The sequence below is a fragment of the Gigantopelta aegis genome, chromosome 6 (genome assembly GCF_016097555.1).
Source record: "Gigantopelta aegis isolate Gae_Host chromosome 6, Gae_host_genome, whole genome shotgun sequence".
Lineage (NCBI taxonomy): Eukaryota > Metazoa > Mollusca > Gastropoda > Neomphalida > Peltospiridae > Gigantopelta > Gigantopelta aegis.
This window is the reverse complement of record NC_054704.1, coordinates 60,475,761-60,502,246: the sequence shown is the minus strand read 5'-3', so window position 1 is coordinate 60,502,246 and position 26,486 is coordinate 60,475,761. Positions and strand designations below refer to the sequence as shown.

General features: G+C 34.1%; 1 protein-coding gene across 3 annotated transcripts in view; it reads right to left on the bottom strand.

Moving 5' to 3' along the window:
• Nucleotides 1-4,353: 4,353 nt before the first annotated feature.
• LOC121373905 (lysine-specific demethylase 4A-like) overlaps nucleotides 4,354-26,486 on the bottom strand; it is a 73,854-nt gene continuing 51,721 nt past the window's right edge. For all 3 annotated transcript variants that reach the window (XM_041500717.1, XM_041500718.1, XM_041500719.1), the window contains exons 9-18: nucleotides 25,966-26,176; nucleotides 23,931-24,112; nucleotides 23,364-23,565; nucleotides 18,027-18,103; nucleotides 17,284-17,448; nucleotides 16,776-16,970; nucleotides 14,758-14,928; nucleotides 12,352-12,471; nucleotides 11,869-11,961; nucleotides 4,354-6,933 (exon numbers count right to left, since the gene is read on the bottom strand). In XM_041500717.1, coding sequence (XP_041356651.1) covers nucleotides 6,826-6,933; nucleotides 11,869-11,961; nucleotides 12,352-12,471; nucleotides 14,758-14,928; nucleotides 16,776-16,970; nucleotides 17,284-17,448; nucleotides 18,027-18,103; nucleotides 23,364-23,565; nucleotides 23,931-24,112; nucleotides 25,966-26,176 — 1,524 coding nt within the window. In that variant the 3' untranslated portion in view covers nucleotides 4,354-6,825. The remainder of the gene's footprint in view (nucleotides 6,934-11,868; nucleotides 11,962-12,351; nucleotides 12,472-14,757; nucleotides 14,929-16,775; nucleotides 16,971-17,283; nucleotides 17,449-18,026; nucleotides 18,104-23,363; nucleotides 23,566-23,930; nucleotides 24,113-25,965; nucleotides 26,177-26,486) is intronic.

Below are 26,486 nucleotides of genomic sequence, written 5' to 3'. Positions count from 1 at the left end.
TAGCCCAGTGGTAAAGTATTCGCTTGCTGCGTGGTCGGTCTGGGATTGATCCCTTCAGTGGGCCCCATTGGGCTATTTCTCGCTCCAGCCAGTGCACTATGACTGGTACATCAAAGGCCGTGGTATGTGCTAGCCTGTCTTAAGGATGGTGCATATAAAAGATCCCTTGCTGCCAATAGAAAAAAGTAGCCCATGAAGTGACAGTGAGTTTCCTAGATCTCAATATCTCTGTGATCCTCAACCGTATGTCCGACGCCATATAACTGTAAATAAAATGTGTCGAGTGTCGTTAAATAAATAAAATATTTCCTTCCTGTTGTGCTGTGTTTGCATGTGCATACACTAATATCTGCTATCTGTGATTCTGCCACCACCACCTCCAGGTCCGAAAGTGTTGGAATCCAGTCAAAGCTGAATGAATCACTCCTTTAGAATTCCGATTAGGCCTATTCTGATTTTTAGAATTGCCAAAGTAGTGTACCCATTGTGTCCAAATGTTTACATTGTTTAAAACATGTGGTGGTGTAATTATTTGTACAACATAAAATAGAATTGTAAAAACATGACAACAGGGTCATTCTTCATTTAAGTGCTATTTTTGGGTTACCCATCCCGGATTTAATCCCATTTGGACTTTCAGCATAAATAGTCCCTAATGAAGTAAACTTATTTTTTGTTAAAGCCGCACGCCCTAGTTCCATCCAGCGAAAATAAATTATAATTTGGTTAATCTACAAACCTGTAACACACTTAGATCACGTTTTTATCAAATGGAGTGAAAAAGCAGGTTTTATATCGATAAATACCATGGGAATCCCCATGTCCCAATTGCTTGAAATAATTTTGAAAGTTTGTATTCTGATGTCACCGGTAGATGTCGCTCGAAGCACAACAATGCCTACGTCACGACAAATTTCACCGAGTGGGCACAGACTTGGGGTGCGTTCCTATCACCTCTCCTTGACATGTTCCAACTGTTTTGTTCTGGTTGTATCTTCTCTCCAGATATCGCAAGACTTAGCAAAATTATTGGTTTTAAGGGTTTGTAACGTTTTGTATTGAGATACTTACTGTCTGAACTTTATTGTTAATAAAAATGTTCACGAACTGTGAAGAAAAATCTCACAAATGAACGACAAGCAAACGACAACAAATCGGATGTTGATTGCGCGAACCGTGCACGAGAAAACAAACCGAACCAAAATGATAACGACCACGTGGTATACCAACGTCTGTGACATTTAAATGGGAATATCCCCTCTAAAAATAGATTAGACCTTGTCTGCTCAACGTTTTTTTCTCAGAGGCCCGTGGCATTTTATGAAATACGAAAAATGCATTTTGTGGTATTACAAACACCAGGATTACCAAAAAACACTTCAGGTGAATGGAAATGTATATTCTAAATAATAAACGGTAATGTATATTCTAAATAATAAACGGTAAGTAAAGTGCAATTTTATTTGTGAAAAAATGGGTTTAATAGCGAAAAACAACAGCGTAATGGTTAACAACTAGGGCGTGTCCCTTTAATTAGTACACATATTGTTTTGGTTATTTTTACTTTACTTTTCTTTATTTAGTTGTTTTTATATGCATATATAGGCTGTTTTACCATGTCACTAGCATGAACACCCAAGTCTGAAATTACATTATTTATCATTTTGAACACACATTAAACATCAGAATTACCAAAATATAGTTTAAATGACCTCTAAAAATGCACAATGTTTTTAAAATGATGAAAACATGTTGGTTACAAGTTTTTGTGTTAGCACTGCAATGCTAGAAAGAATTAAATGACACCATAAAGAGACAAATTTGTTAAATAATGTAACTTTTATTCTTTTTCATGAGGATTTTTAAGCAGTACTTTTACAACCCGTCAGTAGTGTTACCATTTTGAGTCAATGGCAAATGAAGTTTTACACAAACTAAATGATATAAAATTTATAACATTGGATTTTGATCATTGAACACATGCAAAGGCTTTTGTTAATCACGTGGTTTGAGGAGAATTCATTATTAATTTTGTCAGTGGTGTAACCAAATAAGGTAACACCACTGACAAACCATGCAACATCAATAACATTCAAACAATATTTTAACTAAAATTTATTTTTTCTTCTTAAATTTATAAACAATATTAAAAATATTTTAAAAATTTAACACATTTGTCCACATATTGAAAAGTAAATACATGATCAATGTGATACACATCACTTATTAGCTTTAATTACTGAAGCCTTTTTAATTATGTATGCATATATATATATATATATATATATCAAATTATTTAAATCAAATTCGAATGTGTGTTAATTTCTGTGACTATTTGTATCATTTTGGATCATGTCACTCTTTGCATTGCTTGTATACATAAAGCTATTGCTGCAGTCATAACGTTGCCAAATGCCAAAAAGTTATAATTGTACAAGACAAGACCGAGTGCCAACTTGGAAAATCATGTTCAATACTTAGATAAAACTAATTAAATTCAGGACACAGGCATTTATTTTTAGTTTTACATAAACTTAAAAATATTTTTTTAAATTGTGGAATTAATTTTGTTTGAAAAAAAAAAAATCTTCACATTAAAATTTAAACTGTAGAAATGTTTTTTTTTTTTATAACAATGATAGGTTAGTTTATTTTATCACTGCAATGTTTAAACTAATAAAAAAACAAAATCTGAACTGTCAGTGGTGTTACCCTGAACAGCAGCAAAGTACGATATCGGTGGTGTAACCACTACTTTCTTTATACTCAATTATTTAACCATTTATTTCATCAATAAAACAGGGGTGTTATATTTAAATGATAAGCTCTAAAAATACAATAAGGTGTTGTGCATAATTTTAATATTAAAGTTTTATGATAAAAAAAAGATGCGCAAAAATTGTAAATATAAATATTTCTGTCTTTTCAGAGGTTTATTTGCATATATTAAGCATTCAAACGTGACATATATTTTGCTCATTTGTTTGTAAACACTTGAATGTTAGTAAATACCATTTTCTAAAAGTAAAGTTTGTTTTATTTAACGACGCCGCTAGAGCACATTGATTTTTTATCTTATCATCGGCTATTGGACGTCAAACATATGGTCATTCTGACACTGTTTTTAGAGGAAACCCGCTGTCGCCACATAGGCTACTCTTTTTACGACAGGCAGCAAGGGATCTTTTATTTGCGCTTCCCACAGGCAGGATAGCACAAACCATGGCCTTTGTTGAACCAGTTATGGATCACTGGTCGGTGCAAGTGGTTTACACCTACCCATTGAGCCTTGCGGAGCACTCACTCAGGGTTTGGAGTCGGTATCTCGATTAAAAATCCCATGCCTCGACTGGGGTACCATTTTCTTTTCAAATTCTATCATTCTGTGCTAATCCCAGATGCATTTTATTATGTGTAACACCACTGACAAAATGTCCTCACTTATGTTTTAAAATGATTTTTTTCTAGTTTGGATCAATCATTTAAGCATTAATTTTCACAAGTTCAGATTATAAATATATATTAAATTCACATACTGAAATCGTTTTTAGATTTCATACAACCAAAATATTCAAATCTTTATAGCTTAAAAAATTGCACTTAATGTAGAATGACCCAACACAGGTTTTAAAAGTTGTTAATTTGCAGTTTGCAGTGTTGTTGGGGAGCCTGTTTCGGTGTATGCAACAACTGCACAACAGTATGTACATTTGGCAATTGCAGATTTCCGACATCGATGAAATTTTCAGAGTGAAAGTAAATATGCGTCTGTCACATTCACAGGGACGACACTTCAGTAAGTCTATTTCAAGTCCGTATGAATGATATCTGGTGTGTGTGTTGGTTGGGGGATGGGGGGGGGGGGGGGGGGGTGGAGACGGGCGGGCACAGTTTCTAAAAATATTTATTTAAATAAAATTTGGGCGACTCAAAAATTGCACTGGCAAGTCAAAGTGCTGACATGACTCGCCCGAGTGGCAAGTAAAACAAAATTGCAAGTGCGCACTCTGGTATGATCTACCTAAAAGACAACACCAAAACATTTCAATATCAAGTCTCTTCAAGAGGAATCCAGCCTATAGATCCATCATAATTTAACAAAATCTAAAAATAAACTTAAACAATTTTCAATAATTATCTACTTATCTTCTTTTTTTTGTCTCAAATTGAAAAAACAGTAGGGATAGTAGGGCAGTTTGATAAAGAAGTAGGAAAAGGAAGGAGCCAAATGAAAAAGTAGAGACACTTTGACAGCCTGTGTCATGTCTATAGTCAGCAATGACATCATGTTCTTAGCCAAGATGCTCAAGTGTTCCGTCCATTCCTAAAATTCAACCAACTTTCCAGATGAAATAAGTTGCATTATTTTATTACTTTTGTAAATCATAATATAGAAAGGTGGCATGTAATAAATATAGAATCACATAGCAGTTGTTTTGCCATATCATTTATTGCATTTGTTTATAATATGCAAGATTTATACAACTCAACCGCTACGTGGTCTTATTTTATAATATTCTAGCGCACTATAAATTTTTGCAATACATAACATAATAAAACAACTGGTATGTAGTTCTGTCTAGATATAAGTTAAGTTACAAAGCAAAAAAAACAACTTCTGATTTTCAAGACATTTTTTGTTGTTGTTGAGAAATCAGTTAACATTGAAAATGAATTACAAATGTTCTCCTGTCATTGTGAATGTCGGAATTTATTGATTTTACTCACGTGTGTGTAGTGAACAAAACGACAACATGAAAGTTGATTTGCACATACAAGCATGTTTTGAATTGATGTTTTTTTTAATCAGTTATTCAACCTTGCAAAATTTGGTAATTTATTGAAATTTATAAAAATTTTGAAATGCCTAGAATATAAAGAAATTTATGTGAACATGCTATTGTCATGTTTGCTGATGTGTTGACAGAAGAGTTTGAGAGCTATTTGAAATCTTCAGACACAATTTGATCAGACCAAATGACTAATGTCGTCTGGGATAGTCTAGACAAGACGTGTAAGGTGTTGACCCAACCCGCCATCAAACATCAATGAACTTGGACAAGCATTAATTGAGGAATGAAACAATATTCAAGAGGCAGAAATTAACACACTTGTCAGTTCCATGCAGAGGTGATGCAATGCAGTCATCAATTCACAAGGTGGCCACACCCAATATTAATGTGTAATTTATTTTACAATCTCTACCACATTTTATCAATATATCCTTCCTTCTATCATAAAATCATGGCTATATTTCTTTTCCAAACAAATATACCATAGAACACTCTTTCAATATAAACATAAACATATTTTGTTTTTGTTTTTAACCTCATCGGAAGTTTCTTTTTTGGTTCAGGATATATATTCTATATTTGGAAATTGTAAGTTGAGATTATGCAATAATTTTGTTGGTGCCAATTACCAATATTTAAAAAAAAAAAAAAAATTGGTGCTAGAACAGTGCTACATAATGTCATAAATATATGACTGTATACACATTTCTGTGAGACAAACAGGTTAACATTATTGAAAAGGAAAGGAAAAGGTAGTACTGATCAACACCCTAAACACATGACTTTTCATTAAAGTATTTGCACAGCATATACTTACATGTTCCTTCACTCATGAATGCTTATTTACAATGTGTTAATGAAACATACAGTAGTTATTAACATTCTTAAGTTAAAAAAGATATACACAATATATATATGTATAAAAATGTAGTGTCAGGAAATGATAACAAGTTAATAACACAATAACAATGTCTCACATTTTCATAATCTGAAATTTGCAATACATACAATTAGTAAATAATCTGAAAGAAATTCGATGACAAATCATGAAAAACAGAGTTCAATATCTTAACCTTTAGACTACTGGATTAATATTTTGACAAAATCCATGTTGAGTGGGTACAAGTTTATAATTTTTACTCAACTTAAATGTTTTATAAATACATAAAATAAAGTTCATATGTGAATCGTGAAGTATTATTTCTGTTGGTTTTGCTAATTTTTGATCAGTTGATGCTGATTAAAACAGGCAAAAAATTGAAAAAGTTACGTTTACTTACGGGCATTTGTGGCCAGCTGTCCAGTATTTATGACCATTATTCCCAATAACAGTGGTTTTCTGACCAGAATTGTTTTTAAAAAACGAACTACGATTCATATCCCAATATTTGGGGATTTTCGTTGTTGGTAAAATGATCAAATTTATTATCAAATTAGCTATCACAATCAACTATTGATTCCTAAAAATGACCGCGACATGCCGCCATTGTTGTCAAGAGAAAATACTTGCCGAATACCACTTTTTAAACTCGAAATTCCAAGGTATTTTCCATTGAAAAACAACAAACAAAAGCCAGCATTTTGACAAGAAATCCATTTTCTGTATTATACATCAGTTTTTAGCGAGTGCAATGTTCAAAACGGTGGGAAATATGAATTGGAGAATGCACTGTATACAGTGTACAGTATGTCGACTGGCATGACGTTGGGCGAGATATCTCGCCTACAGTAGTCAGAAGGTTAAGGTCAATGAATACATTATTCAGAATGGAAAATAACAATCGATGACTATTTACAAAAATGAATGAACGAACAACTGAATGTAATGCAGAAATGTGAACTAACAATACAAAACTAAATTCACCAAAACAGGCACACAACAGAAACAAATTTCACAAAACTCTTTTGTGAAATGCATCTACAAGTCTTCTGAATGTCTTTCAGTAATGAACACACTGATCTTTTAGTCTTTTGGAAAAAAATTAAACCAGGAAAGTCACTAGTCGGTGTATCATCTTTAACAGATTCCTCCTTATCCTAGCATTGCCAAGTAAGACACTTTTTGCTTTGGGCGTCTTTTATCACAAAGAACTGCATTCTGTGAATAGAAGTTGTCATACTTTCGTTCAGTTGCCTTCGACTGAAACATAAAATGCCAGAGTGAATTCCAGTTAGTAATAATACAGAACCATCATATTTTAAAATTAGTCTACTTGTGGACAAATTAAATTGAATGATAATTTGTATTCATTAAATCAATCTGGTATGAAGTAAACTTAAGTAAAATAAGTAATTTTCTTTGATATAAACTGGTAGCATCTAAGTCTGCACACCTAGGCATTTGTATTATAGTTTAAAGTTAAAATATTTCTTCAAAAATATGTTATATAAATGTGTTACTACTGAAAGTTAAAAATTATATATATATTTTAAAAGTAATGAGTGCTTTTTTTAGTGCCACAGCCCCCTGTATTTACTGGCCTGCATGACAGCACAAAAGTCTGCGCAGCAAACATTAAAACAACCACTTCTGTCACTACTGTTTACAGAAACAACAAATGGGTAATGGATCAGACTTTTCTCAAGTTCTAGACAACAAACACTTCCAATTATAGTTTGTTTCAGATTAATTTAGATTATGCAAATAAGATAAATATAAATGGTATTCCATGTTCCTTAGTTTGGACAACACAAAATGACAATATAAAAAAGCCAATGTTAAAATTTATGATCATTATTCAACAAAAGACGACTTTGGAGGTTCGAACTGCGCATGCGCGACATTGTGGAAACAGACATGGTCAAAGGTCAATACTACCTAGAAATGGCTTGTTTACATTGAAAGTACATTGCCGGCGACTTTTAAATAGATTGTTCTGTAAATAAGACATTTATTTTGGTGAAATACTTGTGGGATGTCATTTGAATTTTGTAAACTTATATTAACAAAATATGAAAGACATTTGTCTTCACCAGAATATTTACAAATTTCCCTCTCCCCCCTTGCTCAAGCATATTTTCTTTTTTCCAATATATTTTCCTGGGGAGCATGTCTCGACCCCCTCTATAAACTATAGACCCCCAGCTAAAATTCATGCACACATACGCGCTTGCTTTAATAAGGAGGTGGGAGTGGGGGTGGGGGGTGGGGGGTGGTGGTGGTGGTGTCCGGACAAACCCCCAATACCCGCCGAGGCTTACAGTGCAATATTAGACTATTCATATACATGTGTCTAGAATAAAATGAAGACAAAAAGGTTCGCTAGGTTCATATTCTACACCACCTTCCGATTCAGACTAAGATATGCCCGTTAGCATGAAGCTGAGGGTGGGTGGGTGTATGTGTGCTGGCAATAAAATCCTGGTTATGCTAATACATGTGAGTAAATTATTATTTAAGGATACCCCGATATCTGCATTAACACACACACACACACAGAGCGGTGATTAAAATAAATAAAATCCCACTTTTTGAAGTTGAACAGAGGAACACATATGCATAGTAGAACATTAAAATTTTGCAAATAAAAATTAGTATAATATTATGGTCTACTGCGTGTATGTTTTTTTCAAACATGACTTACTTTCAAAATTGCACATAATACAAAACGTAATGTCAAAATATGCTATATGCCTACTATTGATTATGTAGGCCTACTCAACATTTTCTGTATGTACAAAAACATTGCTTGATTGTCCCATTATTTTATTTTCTTACAACCTATGGTCCTTTTTTTTCTCTTTTTTTTGTAGCATATTATACACCTTTTTATTTCTTAGTGTTAATTTTACTCCCTATACATACTGAATAAGCCATACAGTTGCAGTCGTGAGACATAAAAAGAAATCTTAAAATATTGGAGGCAAAATACATTCCTAAAGAAATAAAGAAGAGTTTTGTTTTTAGTACTTACAGTAAATATTGGTATAGGTAGTACTAAACCAAATAACTTCCGGCTGGGTTAAAGTTCAAGATGCATCCAACTTTTGATAGGGAACAACCCAAGTCCTGTGATTGGTGATAAATGTGAGTGTGTTGGTTGTAAAAAAAAAAAAAAAAAGGTTTATCTGGGCAAAAAATGTATACAGTTTTATTTCATCTAGTACCACTTATCAAGTAGCCTTGTGCTTGAAACATGTATGGGGTATATGTTAAAAAAAAAAAAGTCCTCGAATTTTGTGCGGAACTAGGGTAGTCATAGACGCTACCCGTTATCTCAGAAATGAGCAGCTTGATCCCCAATTTTTTCTAATTCACTTTAAGGGTGAGGGGTGGTTGTATTTATATCCATGGCATTTATGTCTATTGATACGTTGCAAGCAGGAGTTTTAGCCACATGTTACTATTGTCGTCTATGGGATTTGATTTGGTGGTATACACCCTATAGCTTTTTTGTCACCATGTTTTGAGTCATGCGTTATTTTAAAAATAAGCCATGCATCAAAATCAATTTTTTTTTTATTAATGCACAACACTATGTACTGGTTTAGTGTAAACAAAAAAAATCAGTGATCTGCAATGCGTGTTTTTATCGATATTCAACTCCAAAGTTAGATAGTTAAAAAAAAAAAAAGTAATTTAAAAAGAATACCGGTAACGTACATGATATGCCCATCAAAAGTTTGATGGAAAACCATATCTATATTAATGAATATGTTACGGGTATGATTCAAGTCTAATTATGTGAAATGTTTGCAATGGGATGAATGAACAGTTTTGGATCAACCACCATCCAAAGTTGTTCAGGACTACATGTGAGGTTTGATGGTCCTGTATGGATCTGTATGCAAGATATGACAGTGAAAAGTAGTTCACATTGACCTAGTAATAGTATGCGACACACCGCCATCCCAAGTTGTTCCTACATGTGAAGTTTGATGGTCCTGTATGCTAGATGTGGTCCTGACAAGGATTTACTGTTATGTGCAGTAGACCGTGAAAAGTAGGTCAAAGTGATCTAGTAATAGTATGCGACACACCGCCATCCCAAGTTGTTCCTATATGTGAGGTTTGATGATCCTGTATGCAAGATACGATCCGGACGAGGATTTACTATTATGTGCAGAAGACCATGAAAAGTAGGTCACAATGACCTAGTTGTTCCTACATGTGAGGTTTGACGGTTCTATATGCATCTGTATGCAAGAGATGGTCCGGACAAGAAAAAGTTAACAGACGGACATATGGAGGGACAAAAAAAGAAGAAGAAAGTTTGTTTTATTTAACGGCGCCACTAGAGCACATTGATTTTTCATCTTTTCATCGGCTATTGGACGTCAAACATATGGTCATTCTGACACTATTTTTTAGAGAAAACCCGCTGTCGCCACATAGGCTATTCTTTTACGACAGGCAGCAAGGGATCTTTTATTTGCGCTTCCCACAGGCAGGATAGCACAAACCATGGCCTTTGTTGAACCAGGTATGGATCACTGGTTGGTGCAAGTGGTTTACACCTATCCATTGAGCCTTGCGGAGCACACTCACTCAGGGTTTGGAGTCGGTATCTGGATTAAAAATCCCATGCCTCAACTGGGATCCGAACCCAGTACCTACCAGACAATAGACCGATGGCCTAACCATGCCGCCGGTATATGGAGGGACAACGCCATACCATAATACAATCCATCATAGATGGGCGTATAAAAAAAACACTCGGCCAATATATGTTGAGGTAGAGCAAATTGATATGGGGACGAGTTGCCTTTGGTGGACCGTTTGGAATTTATTTGTCTAGAAAATAATTATAACACCATAGCTGATTATATCTGTACAGTAGGAGTACATTTTTTTTTTTTTTTTTTTTTTTTTTTACATTAAAAAACCCCAAACAAATTTAAACCTGGAAGTAAATGACATATAGGCCTACTCGATTCCCGCTATCAAAAGTAGGCAACACTGACCCGTGATCTCTCCCAGAATTCATTGTGCTAAACCGGAAAAAATCAGAAATCTGAAGTTGTCTATTATAAAACAGACTATAGCTAAAAATAGGCCATGATGTTAGCTTTATAGTCTAGGCAGCCATATTGGTTGTGTTGTGTCATTCAGAGGGAAATTCAAAGTATGTTTAGATGTTTATGTTAACAGATAAAATAAACATTTATTTCAGTTATGGATTCATAAATTCACAATAAGGTATATATTGAAGCTTCTGAGTAAACTTGTGTAATTTAATATACAAGGATGATCATTACAGCAGTGACAGACATGAGTTGACAGGTGACACTGATACCAAAACACGTTGATCGAGGCTGGCAAAAGTATACTTTTAGCTTATTAATTCAGAGTTTTCCCCAATCAAATTTTTATCTATCAGTTTGGTACATATATTCACAATCAAGATGTGTTGTTTTAACAATTGTTTTATGAATTAAATTAATGTGTTTTTTTTTTACAAACATACAGAAACACTTGTTTCAAAAAATAATGCAACGTAATTAACATGCAGAGATACATATTCCAGCAGACGTCATTAACATACTAAAAGACATTTGATAGTCCATATTATATTTTTAGAATATATTTTCTAAGATTTAAGGACAATTCCTCCTGGATGATTCCACCACTGAACTTATTCTCTTAGTATTTAAACTGACTTGTGGTAGTAACAAATAATTAAGGAAGGATATAATTACAGGAAACCTGAAAGATTGACCAAATTGTATTACATGATGGGTGTGTGAATTAAAAAAAACAAAAAAATGTAACAAGAACTAATGTAAAACAAAATTTAAAAAGTTAAATGGAATGGCAGAAATACCAAAGTATTAAAATAAATTAAATGAATCAATATGCTACATTAATAAACATAGACGTTGCAGAGAAATAAGTGTTGAAATTTAATCTTGACAAATTGCTAAAATAATTAATAATTATCTGGGGTAAAGAGAAATTAATTTGTAGAAAAGTAGCAGGGGAAAAAATGAATGGTGAAATGATCAAATGGAAATGCCCTGTTACCATTTACATGTATGAAGAATGACAATCACATTTTAAAATTCCTGTACACAGTAGAGATTTAAAAGGTTACATTTTGTGACTAATGTTCCAAATACGAGACTGATAATATACCAGCTTGGATTGTATGTGTTTTGGCAACTCCTCTCCCTCAGCCCACAAGTCATCCCGTTTAAATGTTTTCTGGAAGCCATCTTCAAATTCAACCTGACCATAAAAGAAACAAAATATCTACTTATTGTCATTTCAAATACATAAACAGTAGTGAAATTTGACTGTTTTAGTCTAAATGTGATGCATGACGTACAAAAAATATGATCAGATTGTTTCCAAAATATTCTAATTTATTTAATATGCTTCACTGTAGAAGCATGTTCCTGTAAAACAATATACCTCAATTCGAACTAAAAAATGAGTTCAAAGACATCTTTATTATTATTTTTAATGTATATTTAGCCCATATGAAACTCGTTTATATAAATGTAAACGATCCTCAAACCCCAACTCACTCTACTGATCTTAATTTGAAAAATATTTTCTTTTAACTAAGAAAATAATTTTGATTTGAAATAAAACTAATTACTTTGTACAACTCACTGAGAAAATATCTTGATTATTGACTCTTTGAAATATTGCTCCATACACTTCATCATCAGTCCATTTAATCTGTACACGTTCATTTTCTTCTGGTGGACCATTCTGCAAACAGTCGTGACTCTAATGGGAAAAAAAAAAGAGAGGATCATTGTCATTTACATTCCCTGTTTAATACTTCAAATCCTCATATTAATCATGTTATCAGATTTTTAAAAAGAAACATCTTAACACAAAATCATAACCAAGTAATGAATGAATAAATATGTAATGAATGAATAAATGTGTAATGAAGAAGTTTGTTTAACTGGAGCACATTGATTAATTATCATCGACTATTGAATGTCAAACATTTGTTAATTCAACTTTGAGGAAACCCACTACATTTTTAAATGTGTAACAATACCACAGCAGGCGCAAAATGAAAATGGATACCAGGTGTCAAAAGAAGGAAAGAAGGAAATGTTTTATTTAACGCCACCTTCAACACATTTTATTTACGATTATATGGCATCAGACCACAGATATTGAGAGGGGAAACCCGTTGTCGCCAAGACATGGGCTATTTTTGATTAGCAGCAAGGGATCTTTTATATGCACCATCCCACACAGACAGGATAACACATACCACGGCCTTTGATATACCAGTCGTGGTGCACTGGCTGGAGCGAGAAATAGCCCAGTGGGCCCACAGACGGGGATCGATTCCCAGACCGACCATGCATCATGCAAACACTTTACCACTGCGCTAGGTGTCAAAAAAAAGTAGTGGTGTAAAAAACAAACAAACCCCCCTCCCCCCACTTAATTGCATATTGGTTTACAACATAAATCTGTTATTTGCATATTATTCTGCATACCTTTTAGCATTAAACCAATGTTTGACATCCAAAAGCCAATGATTAATTAATGTGCTTTAGAGGTGTCGTTAAAAACAAAACAAAATTGAATGATTTAAGCACATGCAACAGAGTAGCATTTTATCTTGGGCCAAGTACAGCCCAAGATGTTCCAATTGTTCTGTGTTCGGCCAAAAATGTCCCAATTGGGACGTCTTGGGCAATTGGGATATTTTGGGCTTCAACGGACAGGTCATGATGATGTCCTAGTTGATCACCACTGCACCATTGAAAGACAATTTTTTTTTTTTTTTATTAAAAGTGACAAATAAAACCCAGCAAATGGCTAAATTTTTTACTTTAAGACAAAACAGAATTGTTATATAATCTGTTCATTTGACACTATGATGCATCATATGAGACTAATGACAATGTCATGTTTTGTAACAAAGTGCCAAGTGGTGCATACCGATTTAGAAAGGTATATACCTTACTTCAATCAAGCTGTCTGAATTAGCAAGACGAGAGTCAATTGTATAATTTTGTGCCAATTAGGATTTACCATATACCGTATAACCGGAAATTTTCGAGGATTTTTATTATCGTGGGTATCGAGGGTAAGTAGTCAGCATCGAAAATATAAATCCTTGAAAATATTTGAAAAAATCAACAAATTCTAACTAAAATATTTATTGTTAAAACCATAACACACTGACAATTTACCGGAACATTTTATTTCCTGTCATGCGCAGTCCACCGGATACGACAAGAGAATAGTATAGTCAAAAGAACAAGTTAGAATTTTTAAAAAGTTATTGCGTGAATCTCAGTTTGTAGAATATAATGAAATATTTTAAAATTTCGTATATTGTTTTCGTCAATGTCGACCCGCACTGCATCAGAGATTCTGGGGTGGATGAATGCAGATTTCAACATTTTCTGGCGTATTTTTAATTCTGCCATAACTTTCATAATCCACCTTGCATGAATTGGTTTTATCGCCGAAGTACGCATTTCGATCTTGATGTCCGTTACAACTTTGCCGTGTTTCATAGCCAGGGAAACCCGCTTTGAATACCATGTGGTGAAATTAGACTTCATGGCGTCCTTAAGTGCTTTGTTCACACATACGTCGTAATTGGCTTTACACAAAATCAAAGACTGTGATCAGTTGTCTGTCGAATAGCATTCCGGGTATCACAGTGGCCAATTAGGCTACAGGTGACTATTCTATTGTTTAACTTTACACGTCGGTAATATCGAACAACTGGCAGCCGAAGTGAAACTTTAATCAATGTTTTTATACCCCAAACCACGAAAAAGTAAGACCATGAAAATTTCCGGTTATACGGTACATATTTAAGCAAAGTCATTGTAACTACTTACACAGATTAAGCAATGTCATAAAAGAAAAATTATTATGGATAAATTAGATTAGATTTTTGTTCAGGTTAAAACAGACAGTAAGTGCTGTTCTAGCAGCTTTTCCAACTGACTGACTGCCAGGTCCTGCTGTTTACCAGCTAATCACAAAGTCGCCTGATACAAATGTATCTAGTCAAACACTTACTACAATATCTTCTGGAAAGAGGTTATCACTGAAGGATCCATCGTCAAAATCGACTTCATAGTATGTCTTTCGATCAATTGCAGTGACTTCTGCCTGATAATATCTTCCATTTTTGTGTTTGGCCAGGACATGGTCATGTTCGTGGATGTCCACTACATGTCTTGGTTTAGTCTGAAAGTTATTAAAAGCAAAAATGAAAATAAAACAAACATGTCTACCCTCATTTACTGTAAAAATAAAAATAGGAAATAATGCAACAATGAAAAGTTTTATTGATCTATTTTGAAAGATTTATTTTTATATTTTAAAAGCACATTTATACAGCACATTTAAATAGGAAATAATGCAACAATGAAAGGTTTTATTTATAATCTATTTTATAAGTTGTTTTTGATATTCATCTTCCTCTGGGATAAACGGTGAAACTTCTTTTTATCATTAAGGGCTCTATTTTCAAGATAGCCCTGAGTGTTTCGGCTATCAAAATGTAGGTACCTGTAATACGTCAGACCAAATGAGACTACCAGAGCAAATGAGAGTATCAATTATATTGAGGGCTATCAAATAACCCAGTCAGCTAACAATGGCACCATTACAAGGTGTTATATTAAAGGCCTGCTTGGACTTTTATTGCTCAATATAGTAGATGAAGTTAACCTTTCAACCCTTCAATTGCCATGGACTAATATTTTTTTTATATATACTACCCTTTTCTGGTGCCGAGTGGCCTAATCCAACAAAACCAAACTTTACTAATTTATTTGGGTCTGAAAGGGGGGTGGGTGCATTAGGTTTTGGTGACAGATTTCCTAACAGAAATGATGTCGTTATTAAAGAAAATTATTTAAACTCTATATTACATTAAATATATTCTGACACTTTGATGTAATATAATTAAAAGATAAAGATTGAACTAGCATGTTAGTGCAGACTGACTACGCTGTATATGATAAATTGTCATCCCTTTAAAACCCCATTGTTCTTGATCAGGCACATGTCAGTCGCGTGTTAACTGTTATGTCACTTTCAGTCAACGAATATAGCCACTGGTATAAAAATGAATCTTACAGCATATCGGCAAACCACACAAATAAACTCATCATTCAAATTTATTTACAATCCAGAGTTGCAAACATATTAATGATAAAATTGCAGTGGAAAATGCTGTGGACACTTTTTTTTTTTTTGCCATGGTCATTTTCTTAATTGCAAGGGTTGCCTTTAGACTACTGCATTAATTTTTGACAAAAAACATGTTGAGTGGATACAAGTTTTTAATTTTTACTCGCATATATTCACTTAAATGTTTTATAAATACATGAAATAAAGTTCATATTTCAAATGTTAGCAAAAAATCGAAAAAGTTGCGTTTACTTATGGGATTTGTGGCCAGCTGTCAAGAATTTGTCCATTATTCCTGATAACAGCGGTTTTCTGACCATAATTAAAAAAAAAGAATTCATAACCCAATATTTGGTGATTTTCGTAGTTGGTAAAACAATCAAATTTATTATCAAATTAGCTGTCACAATAAGCTGTCGATCCCTGAAAATGACCACAACATGCTGCCATTGTTGTCAAGAGAAAATACTTGCAGAAAACCACTTTTTGAACTAAAAATTCCAAGGTATTTTTCACTGAAACTAAAACCCCAAAACAAAAGCCACCATCTTGTCAAGTAATCCGTTTCCCCAGTGAGTGCTGTGTGCAAAACAGCAGGATATATGAATTGGGGAATGCACTGTATACAATGAACAGTATGTTGACTGGGTGTGACGTCAGGTGAGATATCTCGCCTGCAGTAGTCAGGTTAAATTGGCTTTACCTTTAAACATATATTTATTTCTTCTACTAATCCAATCTTAATATGTTATATTTTTAATGTTTTTGTTTTTTATGCGTCATGGCATTTGGGATCAAATTGGCAAAATACCTGTGACAGTTTCTGTTATTGTTCAGAATTTTTCATTACATTTTGAAACATATAAATGTGGTAGTAATCAGTAAAAAAATATAACCTTTTCCTTTAAAGCTGCCATGTGTTTTTGACATGTAATATATACAGGATAGGGCCAGTCACTGGTCTCGAACAGCACGCCTGCAGCATGGGCACATGTTACGTGGAATGCCTGAGTACATCTGCCAAGTGAACACTGGGTACACGCTGCATCAGCACTCCACGTCTTAGTGAGGGAGAAGCAATGAATGCATCTCTACAAAAAACAAACGCCTTACATATTACAAGAGTGAATTCTTAAGAAATCAGGAAGTAATGACAAACTAAATTACGAGTTATCTAATCACTAGTTCAAAGCTAGCAGTCATAGTTTTAGGTCTCACTAATGCATGTGTCTGCTACAGGTGTTATAATCAACACTAAGTTCTGTTCACATTTTTACTTGTGCAAAATAGTATATGTTACTAAAATTAGTTTTAATTGCCAAAAACTTTTTAAAATCAAAACAATACATAAGATGTTATTACAAATTTTAACATTAACACCATAGAAAATTAAATAGTACATACTAATTTTAATCTAGCCTCTGTCATTCTGCCAATGTTGACAGGTTCTCTGTTTTTCACATCCTGAAAGTGAACTTCTGTTATAGCCAGAGCACAAATGATATGTACCCAGCGGCCATCTGTTGTAGGCTTTAAGGCTCCACCACGTAAAAAGCACAACGCACAATCCTAAAATAGCAATGCAACTAATGTTAAGGTAATTTTCAACAATATAAATCTTTAATATGTTTTACAATTTAAGTCAGACATCAAAACAATACAAAAATTATACTATGATATGACTTTACACCAGTTGCCAAAATAAAACATGACAGTTTTCTGTTACTGTGTTACAAATGATACATTTACCTCTTTTTTTTGTTCTTATATATTGAACCAAAAAAGAAACTTCTGGTAAGTTTGACAGCAGATATTTGGAAAGGTCAAAACAAACCAAAATATGTTTATATTTATATTGAAAGAGTGTTCTATGGTGCATTTGTTTGGAAAAGAAATATGGCCCAAATTTTACGATAGAAGGAAGAATTTATTGATAAAATGTGTGTGGTATCATAAACAAAAATCACACATTAACATCTGGTGTAGCCACCTTGCAATTTGATGACTGTGTTGCATTGCTGCCGCATGGAACTGACAAGTGTGTTGATTTCTGCTGTGTAATAATGACAATTTTAGCAGGTAAGCCAAATAGCCAAGCTTTAAAACAATTCCCCCAAAATTAGACAATTGATAAAAGTAATACCTACAGCTTGCGTAATATGATTAGCGCATCGAGTACATTTCCACTCTTTATCCTCAGCAACATCAAATACACCATAGCAACCTGAAACATAAAACATACAAATATTCAACCAAGTTCATTTAATTCTTTATTTTTTGTTAGATTTTTACCCACATTTTGTCCAGACAGAAATCTTGAAAAAACCCAGTTACAATGACACAGATTCCACATACTAGATAATAACTATGTCACCTACATGTATATTGACTTTGATGAGATCGCATAGAGTAAAAAGAATGTAATTTTGTGCTGGGTGCCATTTTGCCTTTTTATGGAATACTCTACAAGAGGGGTGAAAGGATAGGACTTAATCTAACAACGTCAAAACGTGTTATGATATAAAAGCAAGCGTAATAATGTCATATTATTTTTTTTTTTAAAGTTTGTTTTGTTTAAAAGATTCCACTAGAGCACATTAATTTCATATTAATTAAGTCACATACTTCGGAGGCTTTCACCTCTTATGAAAAAGTAAAATGGAAGATGACAGAAAACTGCATGCATTTTGCCCTATGTGATCTCAGCAAAGTCAATATTGGTGACATTGTTGCAGTCTCATATGTTCAATCTGTGCCACTGTAATAGTTTTTTCAAAACTTGTGTCTGTACAAAATTTGGGTGAAATGTAATGGTAATTAAAAGTAGGAGAGTAATTTATTGTAGTTGTTAACAATTTGGTTCGGACTAATTATCCTAATAAAATTTACAAAAGAACTTGATTAATATTTTTAAAATTCATATGATCATGATTCCTGACGGTTTCACAAAAAAAAAGAAGTAGTTTATTTTAATTTTCACTCGTCGATGAGTAATCCCAATGGTCATCTTCTTCAGTCTGTATTCAGGCCTAAAATGTTTTGCAAATCTAAAAATCTGATTCATGAAAGCATAAAACATCCCAATCTATTTGAATTAGTGTCAAATATTTCCGATCATTTATGAAATAGAAAAAGTCTGGTTTTCAAACTTCAGTTTAAATTGGCTTTAAACAAATGTAGCATACATTTGAATCTGTGCATGTTTGAAACATGGTGGTTTATCAAGACTAGTTAGTTGACCTATGTTTATGAACCAAATTGCCAACGAAGAGAACTTGGTTGTTCAGTTCTTACATAATAATCAGACAGTAATTTAGTAATCCAAATATTTCTATGTTAGTTCACTAATATTATGTTCCTAACCTTGAATTATTTGCTCTTGTTAATCAATAAATCTTTCTGTCAGCTGCAGAAATGTGCTTCAGTAATATGCATACAAACATTGAGCCAATGCGCAAAATACATTGATCAACAAAAGTATCCCATGTACTGTTTACGAATAAGCAAATCTTTGAAATGTAACCTGGTATGACACCTAAAAAAAACCTGTAACAACACCTACAAAAACTAACCAAAAAACCTTTTTAAATTCCTGGTCTAAAGAAATAAATGAAATGTACCAGTTTGTTTTTGACAGCACAGATCAAAAGGTAACGCATGTCACGTATAAAGTTTGTCAGAAACACTTTAAATGTATTGCAACATTGTACCTGGGAAACACTGCTCAAGGCATGAAAGCTTACAGACAGTATGGAACTAACTATATATTTAAACCTAATCTTGAACGTCACATGGCATCTGTGGGTCATATTACGTTTAGAAATTGAAACTGGCATCTTAAAATACACAAAACATTGACATATGCATTTGGTTCTGCTAGAGATCAAGCTCTAAAAAACCTAGCCATGAGATGCAGTCTGTATATCGGCAGGAAAGAAAAACCATACACTGAATTTCTAGATTTACTGGAACTAAACTCTGAGAATGGATGTTCTATAAGTTCAAGTTTTAACAATCAGAACAACTGGCTATGAAAAGATGTCACTAACCATGGTGCTCGCCTGCACTGCATATACATGGAAACTACCACCCATGGTTATTTTTAAGAGCGTTACAATACCCAGCCAAAAAATCCCAGCTGGAATTGTAAGATGTAGTAACAAGAGTACCGGTGAGGCACACGATACACCGGTCAGAAGTTTGATGGAAAACCATAGATATTAATGAATATATTACGGGTATGATTCAATTCTAATTATGTGAAATGTTTGCAATGGGATGGATGAACAGTTTGTTTTGGACCAACTACTGATGATACTGTATTCATTGGAGAAGGTGCTGTCTGATAATGAAGTTATAGTTCTTTATTAGAAATGGAAATTATGTTAAGGATGGGTACTCTGGTGACACATTTACATTGGCAGAGAAACAGTTTATGTACGTCATGTTAACAATATAGAACTACCAAGAAATTATCATATGTAATGTTGGTGCTGATTTGCATACTGGAAGAGTAATTATATTTTATGGATAGGACAAGTGAGTAACAAAATCTGGATAAATTGTGGTTTCATTAGTATTAGTATTAGCAATGAAGTTAAAGCAATATAACTGAAAATTTTAAATACTAAAGGTAACAAACTTTCACTATGCAAGATATGGTCTGGACAAGGATTTACTGTTATGTGCAAAAGACAGTGAAAAGTAGGTCACAGTGACCTAGTAATAGTATGGGACACCCCCCCCATCCAAAGTTGTTCCTACATGTGAGATTTGATGGTCCTGTATGCATCTGTATGCAAGATATGGTCTGGACAAGAAAAAAGAAAAAGTTAACAGACGGACAACGCCATACCATAATACGACTCATCATAGACGGTTGTATGAAAAAGGGTGGATGGATGGATGAAGCGATGATGGTTAAAAACATGTTATGTTAAATGCTCAGAAGGTTTTTTTCCCACCAGCGAAAACCCATTCCTGTTATGGATTCCACGAGAGCTCACATTACCAATGACATAAAGAACAGGTGAAACAGGGCTAAAAATTCGGTTTAAAAATTTTCAGAGAAGAACTTTATCAACAGTATTAGTATACAGAATTCTGTGTCATATGCTACTACCGTATATCTTCGCCTGTAAGTCGATCTCGGCTATAAGTCGAGTCCCTAATTTCAAGCCCTGAAAACGTATTTTTTCATTGACCCGTTTATAAGTCGACCCATGAAAAACAACTTATAAATATTGAAATATTTCTTATTTTCTGCACATGAGAACAATAATGTACAATATTTGAACAAAAGAAAATTATTTTACAAACTTCGGTTTTCACGTTTTGTACATCGCAATATAATCAGACTATTTCAATCAAACTATCATTATTACATAGCATCAAAACGAAATATTCCCTTAAGAGAGTGAAAGCTGTTTGACTGTTAATGGTACTGTACAGATGGTTTTGTGCTTTATTTATAAACACTGCCAACAGATGACGATAAAACTGAAAGTATCACATATTAATACATGTAAGGAGGACAACTCTGGAAAGTACACTGGTTTTTTACCAAATGATGTGTGTCCCTATTGCTCTAGAATAGTGAACTGCAAGATCAGTCTATTTTAAGGGAAATCTCAGTAATATTCATGAAGTTAATCACCGCCAAAAATTGTTTGAACAACCATTAATGCCAGTGACCAGATAAAATAAACTCAGGCAACAGGTAGTTAGTATTGTTTACATTTTTACAATTAGTGATGACTAATTTAACTAAGTTGTTGTCTTGGCATGTGAGTGAGATCGTAATAACGAAAACCGTTCTAATGCCAAAAAAAAAAGGTTATAAAAAATAAATGTCAAATTAACATATTTGAGTATAAATACATGGCATACTTCAACAATAAAACTTGTAAAATAATCCCCAAAACAGTAATATTTTTTGGTGAAATTTTGTTACCCTCTTATAAGTCGACCCCCCAAGTTATAAAATAATTTTTGGGTGAAAAAAATTCGACTTATAGGCGAAGATATACGGTAACTGTATATGGATTAAAAAAAAAAATCTTATTATTTAAAGGAAAGAATAACCTGCTGCATGACCTTAGCCACATATAATAGGGCTTGGGTCATTAGATCAAAATTACCTACATAAAAACAAAAAATTCTAAGTAGATCCAATCAAGTAAGAGCTTACATACAGATTATTATACAAGCTTGTGTTTCGTACTGATTTTACGAAATGAGTGTCACGATTACTGTATTACCCGAGCCAGAGCGAGGGTAATACATGAATCCTGACATGAGTTTCGTAAAATAAGTACGATTCACATGCGAGTATAATAATTTCTTTATTATCCACATTATTCCAAATATTATTTTCATGAATAACAAGCTAGGACCATGTCAAAACGTTTCAAAAGTAACTAAAAATAGACCCCAAAATAAGCGTTTACACTGGTGAAGCCACATTAAGTTATGACGTCGCTTCACAAAATTACATCATTCGCTGTGCACGTGAAATCATTATGTCGTACGTGGGTCATAATGGTTATATTTCCCTGAATATCTTGAACTATATGGATAATATAAAATGATATAGAGTTGTCAGTGAAAGAACATGTTTTTACCATTGAAATGACAATAAAACAAGTAATTATTATTATTCATCAAACTATTAAAGCATTCACGAACAAAAAAAATACATAATATTGCATGATGGGGTGTTTTATTTATACTGTGCACCAATTATCTTTACATAAGCTGTGAAAGGCTTTTAGGGTCTGATCAAAATTTATAAGTCACAGTCGAGAACGTTTTCCATTGGAATTTTATGAACCAATTTTTTGCCTCCATGTACAAGCCGACTCTATTCCTTTGGAAAGTATTTTTAGAATTCAAAAGTCTGCTAATACACGGCAATATACGGTAATCCTTTTTACCTTTTTTAATCAACCATATAAAATTAACATTGCATCTCGGTTAGTAACATTTTACTACCAGTTAGCAGAAGTGGAGATAACAGTGCTAAAATTTTGTGTTAAAACTAGGGGTGTTGTAAAAACATCTGGTTATATGGAAAATGAGCTATGAAAGGTGCCATTTTCTTCAGTTAATACTTTGAGGTCGGGGTTGTAGTAAAGACATTTATGGGAGATAGTTTGGTTGATATATTGCATGTAGTGTTTTTAAACACAAATGTTAACATGGTTGCCCATGGGATTTTATTTGGTACAGTACAACCTAAAGCAATACATGGCCCCTACAAATTTCTCCAAAGTTTAAGGGCCACATCTCTTCGAAACATAGGTAAATCGCCATAAAAGTCAAACTTAATCTGCAACAGTACATGATAAAGGCATTGCTGGGGAAAAAGGTTCATAAAACTATGTGTGGGACAGACTGGTGGAAGGGAAAAACTGACAGATAGATGAAGACGAAACCTATAATCCCCTCAGGTTGGACCGGTAGAGAACTAATAATGTACTTACTGGCATGAACACAGACTTTGCATTTAGCACAGACTAAAAGTGGACTACAACCGCTGGCATCAAGAACAGGTGAGTCTACAAATGGACTTGGGTTCACACTACTTGCAGCAAAACAAATTTCTGGAATCATGGGTAATGACCGTTCTGGTACCGAATTTTGAAAGGAAGAGCATGGCTTTCTGAAGTCAATATCTCCCATTTCCTACAATTACAACATTAAAAATGATCAAATTTTGCTCAACTGGTTAAAAAATCAATAAATAAGTTCCTATTGATGGAAATTCAATCACAGTAAATAAATTAAAAACAATGATCCACCTAGTCTACCAGTTAACTTAAAAGAAGATTATTTAAAAAGAAGATGTTTTCTCAATTCCAAATCTTTTTACTAAACAATTTTTGGATAAATTTAAGAAAGTACTAAAATATTTTTTCTTTCTCAAAAAACATTAAAGTGCTGTCAATTTCTGGCACATATAAATAAAAATGCATCAAGTGCTTACATTCTCATTTTAATAACAAAGATAACTGTAACATAATAAGGAGACGACCATCAAATTTACCTACCTCATTTGGTTTAAAAAGACTACAAATGGCGCAATGTGGTGGTTGATGAGACATAAACTCGTTGAAATTGACTTCTGTGTCAAAGTTATGTGGCTGCTCCTGCCACATGGGTGTCAGATGCTTGGCCCACGGTTCAGGATGCACAAACACTTTGGACTTGACAATTACCTCTGCATGTGATTCTGAAAGGATTTTAAAATATTTTTAAAGCAGCAAACAAAAATGTTATGTTATCTGAACCTCCAACAATAAACATGTCCAGACAAATGCTTTTTGCTCTCAAAAGTCTGCAACAGAGCTAAATATCACAATACATTCATCATGTGCAGTACATGTAAATTTCTTGAACATAATGTTTAACACAATCATGATAATGCATTAGTCAAATATTTTCAGACGAGACACCAAGACATGAAATATGCCTATTTGTTATATACTTATAGGCGAAATATTCATAGAATTATCTCTTTAATACAAAGTGGCATAACTTTGTTATTTATGATAGTATCACAGTCAAATTTTACATTAGTATGTGACAATGTTCTTGCTATAGATTGATGGCAGTGGAGGCAATTTTGTCACCAAACAGCGTCGCAAAGAGGGTGCTGAAATCAGTACCTTGTGTGGCCACCAGCAGCAGAAATCACTGCGCGACATCTCCTTGGCATAGACTAAATGAGTCTCTGAATCCGGGCACGTGGAATCCTATCCCATTCTTCCTACAGTGCATTTGACAGTTGCGGAAGCGTCCGAGGCTCCAGGTCATGCTAGCGTACACGTCTGTCCAGTTCGTCCTATAGATGTTCAATGGGGTTGAGATCTGGCGATCTTGATGGCCATGGCAGCACATTAATGTTCTAATTCTGTAAGAAATCCATTGTTACACGTGCCGTATGCAGCCTGGCATTGTCCTGCTGAAAGAGTTCTCTCTGTCGATCCAAAATGAGAAGCATGTGACGGCGAAGAATTTCATCCCGGTAGTGTACAGCTGTCAGGTTGCCTTGTACGAACACAAGTTCACTTCTGCCGGTGTATGAGATGGCTGCCCACATCATGACACTACCTCTACCGAATCTGTCAACTTGGGCGACGCAGTTGTTGGCAAAACGTTCATTGCGGTGTCTGTAAACACGTTGTCGTCCATCACGTTGCTGTAGAAGGAAACGTGACTCGTCACTGAACCATACTCGCCGCCAGTTTCCCAAGTTCCATCCCTGTACATTCGTGCACCAGCGAACACATAAATGTTGATGTTGACATCGCAAGACGGGGCCAACATAGTCCTAGTCCGTAAACCAGATTCTCGAAGTCGGTTCCAAATGGTTTGTGCAGACACCCTTCTCAAACCAGGTATGTGTCCAGCAGTGTTCGTTGCTGTGGCAGTTCGGTGATGCAAGTGCAAAACCCAGATGTAGCGATCTTGTGCTGCAATTGTTATGCTAGGTCCTCCACTTATGTGCCGGTCTTCAGCTGATTGAAACTGCTGGTACCTGTCCCAGAGACGTTCATGTGGTGTGCGACTGCTGACTGCGATTCACCTAACTGGAGGCGGCCTATTGCAATGTTTCGATTTGGCAGGTTTAGTCTTGGCATTTTGTAACTAGTCTACGTCAAAATGGAAATGAGGCATCATTGCAGCTTTAAATACCCATCACTGCCCCAATCTCTCCCCCACCCCTCCCCCCGAGTTTCATTTGCATTCGCCAAAATCTGACCATTTCACGCCGATTTCCTGCAATTGTTGCACAACGTGCGTTAAATTTGTTTTAGGGTGCATTTGGGCATGCTATTCAATTCAAGGAACATTAACAAACATGATCATTCAGCAACATTGTACAAAAAAAACCCAATATTTTGTAAAATCAAACACTTTTCGTCTTTCTGCATCACCTATGCGTTTCTTTTTTGACAGAGTATATTTTTCATACAGCAAATTTATACTTTGTTACAATGGAGTAAAATAAAGTGATTGTAAGCTCTCTTTGTTAATTTATTTTTGTGCAAGTAAATGAAACCATTTTTAATAACAATTTACCTTTCACATCATCTGTCAGGTCCTTGGAAGAACAGTTTTTCTTTTGTTGATACACAGTGTCTTTTTTGGATTTCAGTTTATTATCATGAGCAAGAGTTTGCAATATGTTTTCCGATGATGATGTTGATGATGATGATGAAGACGACGACGACGTTGATGATAATGATGATGATGATGATTCTTCCTTAGCAGTAGTAAGGGAAATAGTATCCTGTAAAGAGAAGACATTATTATGAATAAAATGAAAAAATAAAACTGCAAATAATCAATAAATACTACAATGGTTGCAAATACCAATACATCAAAAACTAAAATTATATAACTAGCCTAATCTAAGACAATACTGTTATTTGGTGTTATATTTTAGGCATTAACCTCACATATTTATATACATTGTATTTAAATCTTTGATGAGCTCTTTGTAGTCAGTCTCAAAGAAAATTCACCATTAACAGGTCACTACAAGATGGATGTCTCAAAGTTTGGAACATCCTACATGTAACATGGGTCCCTGTTAATTC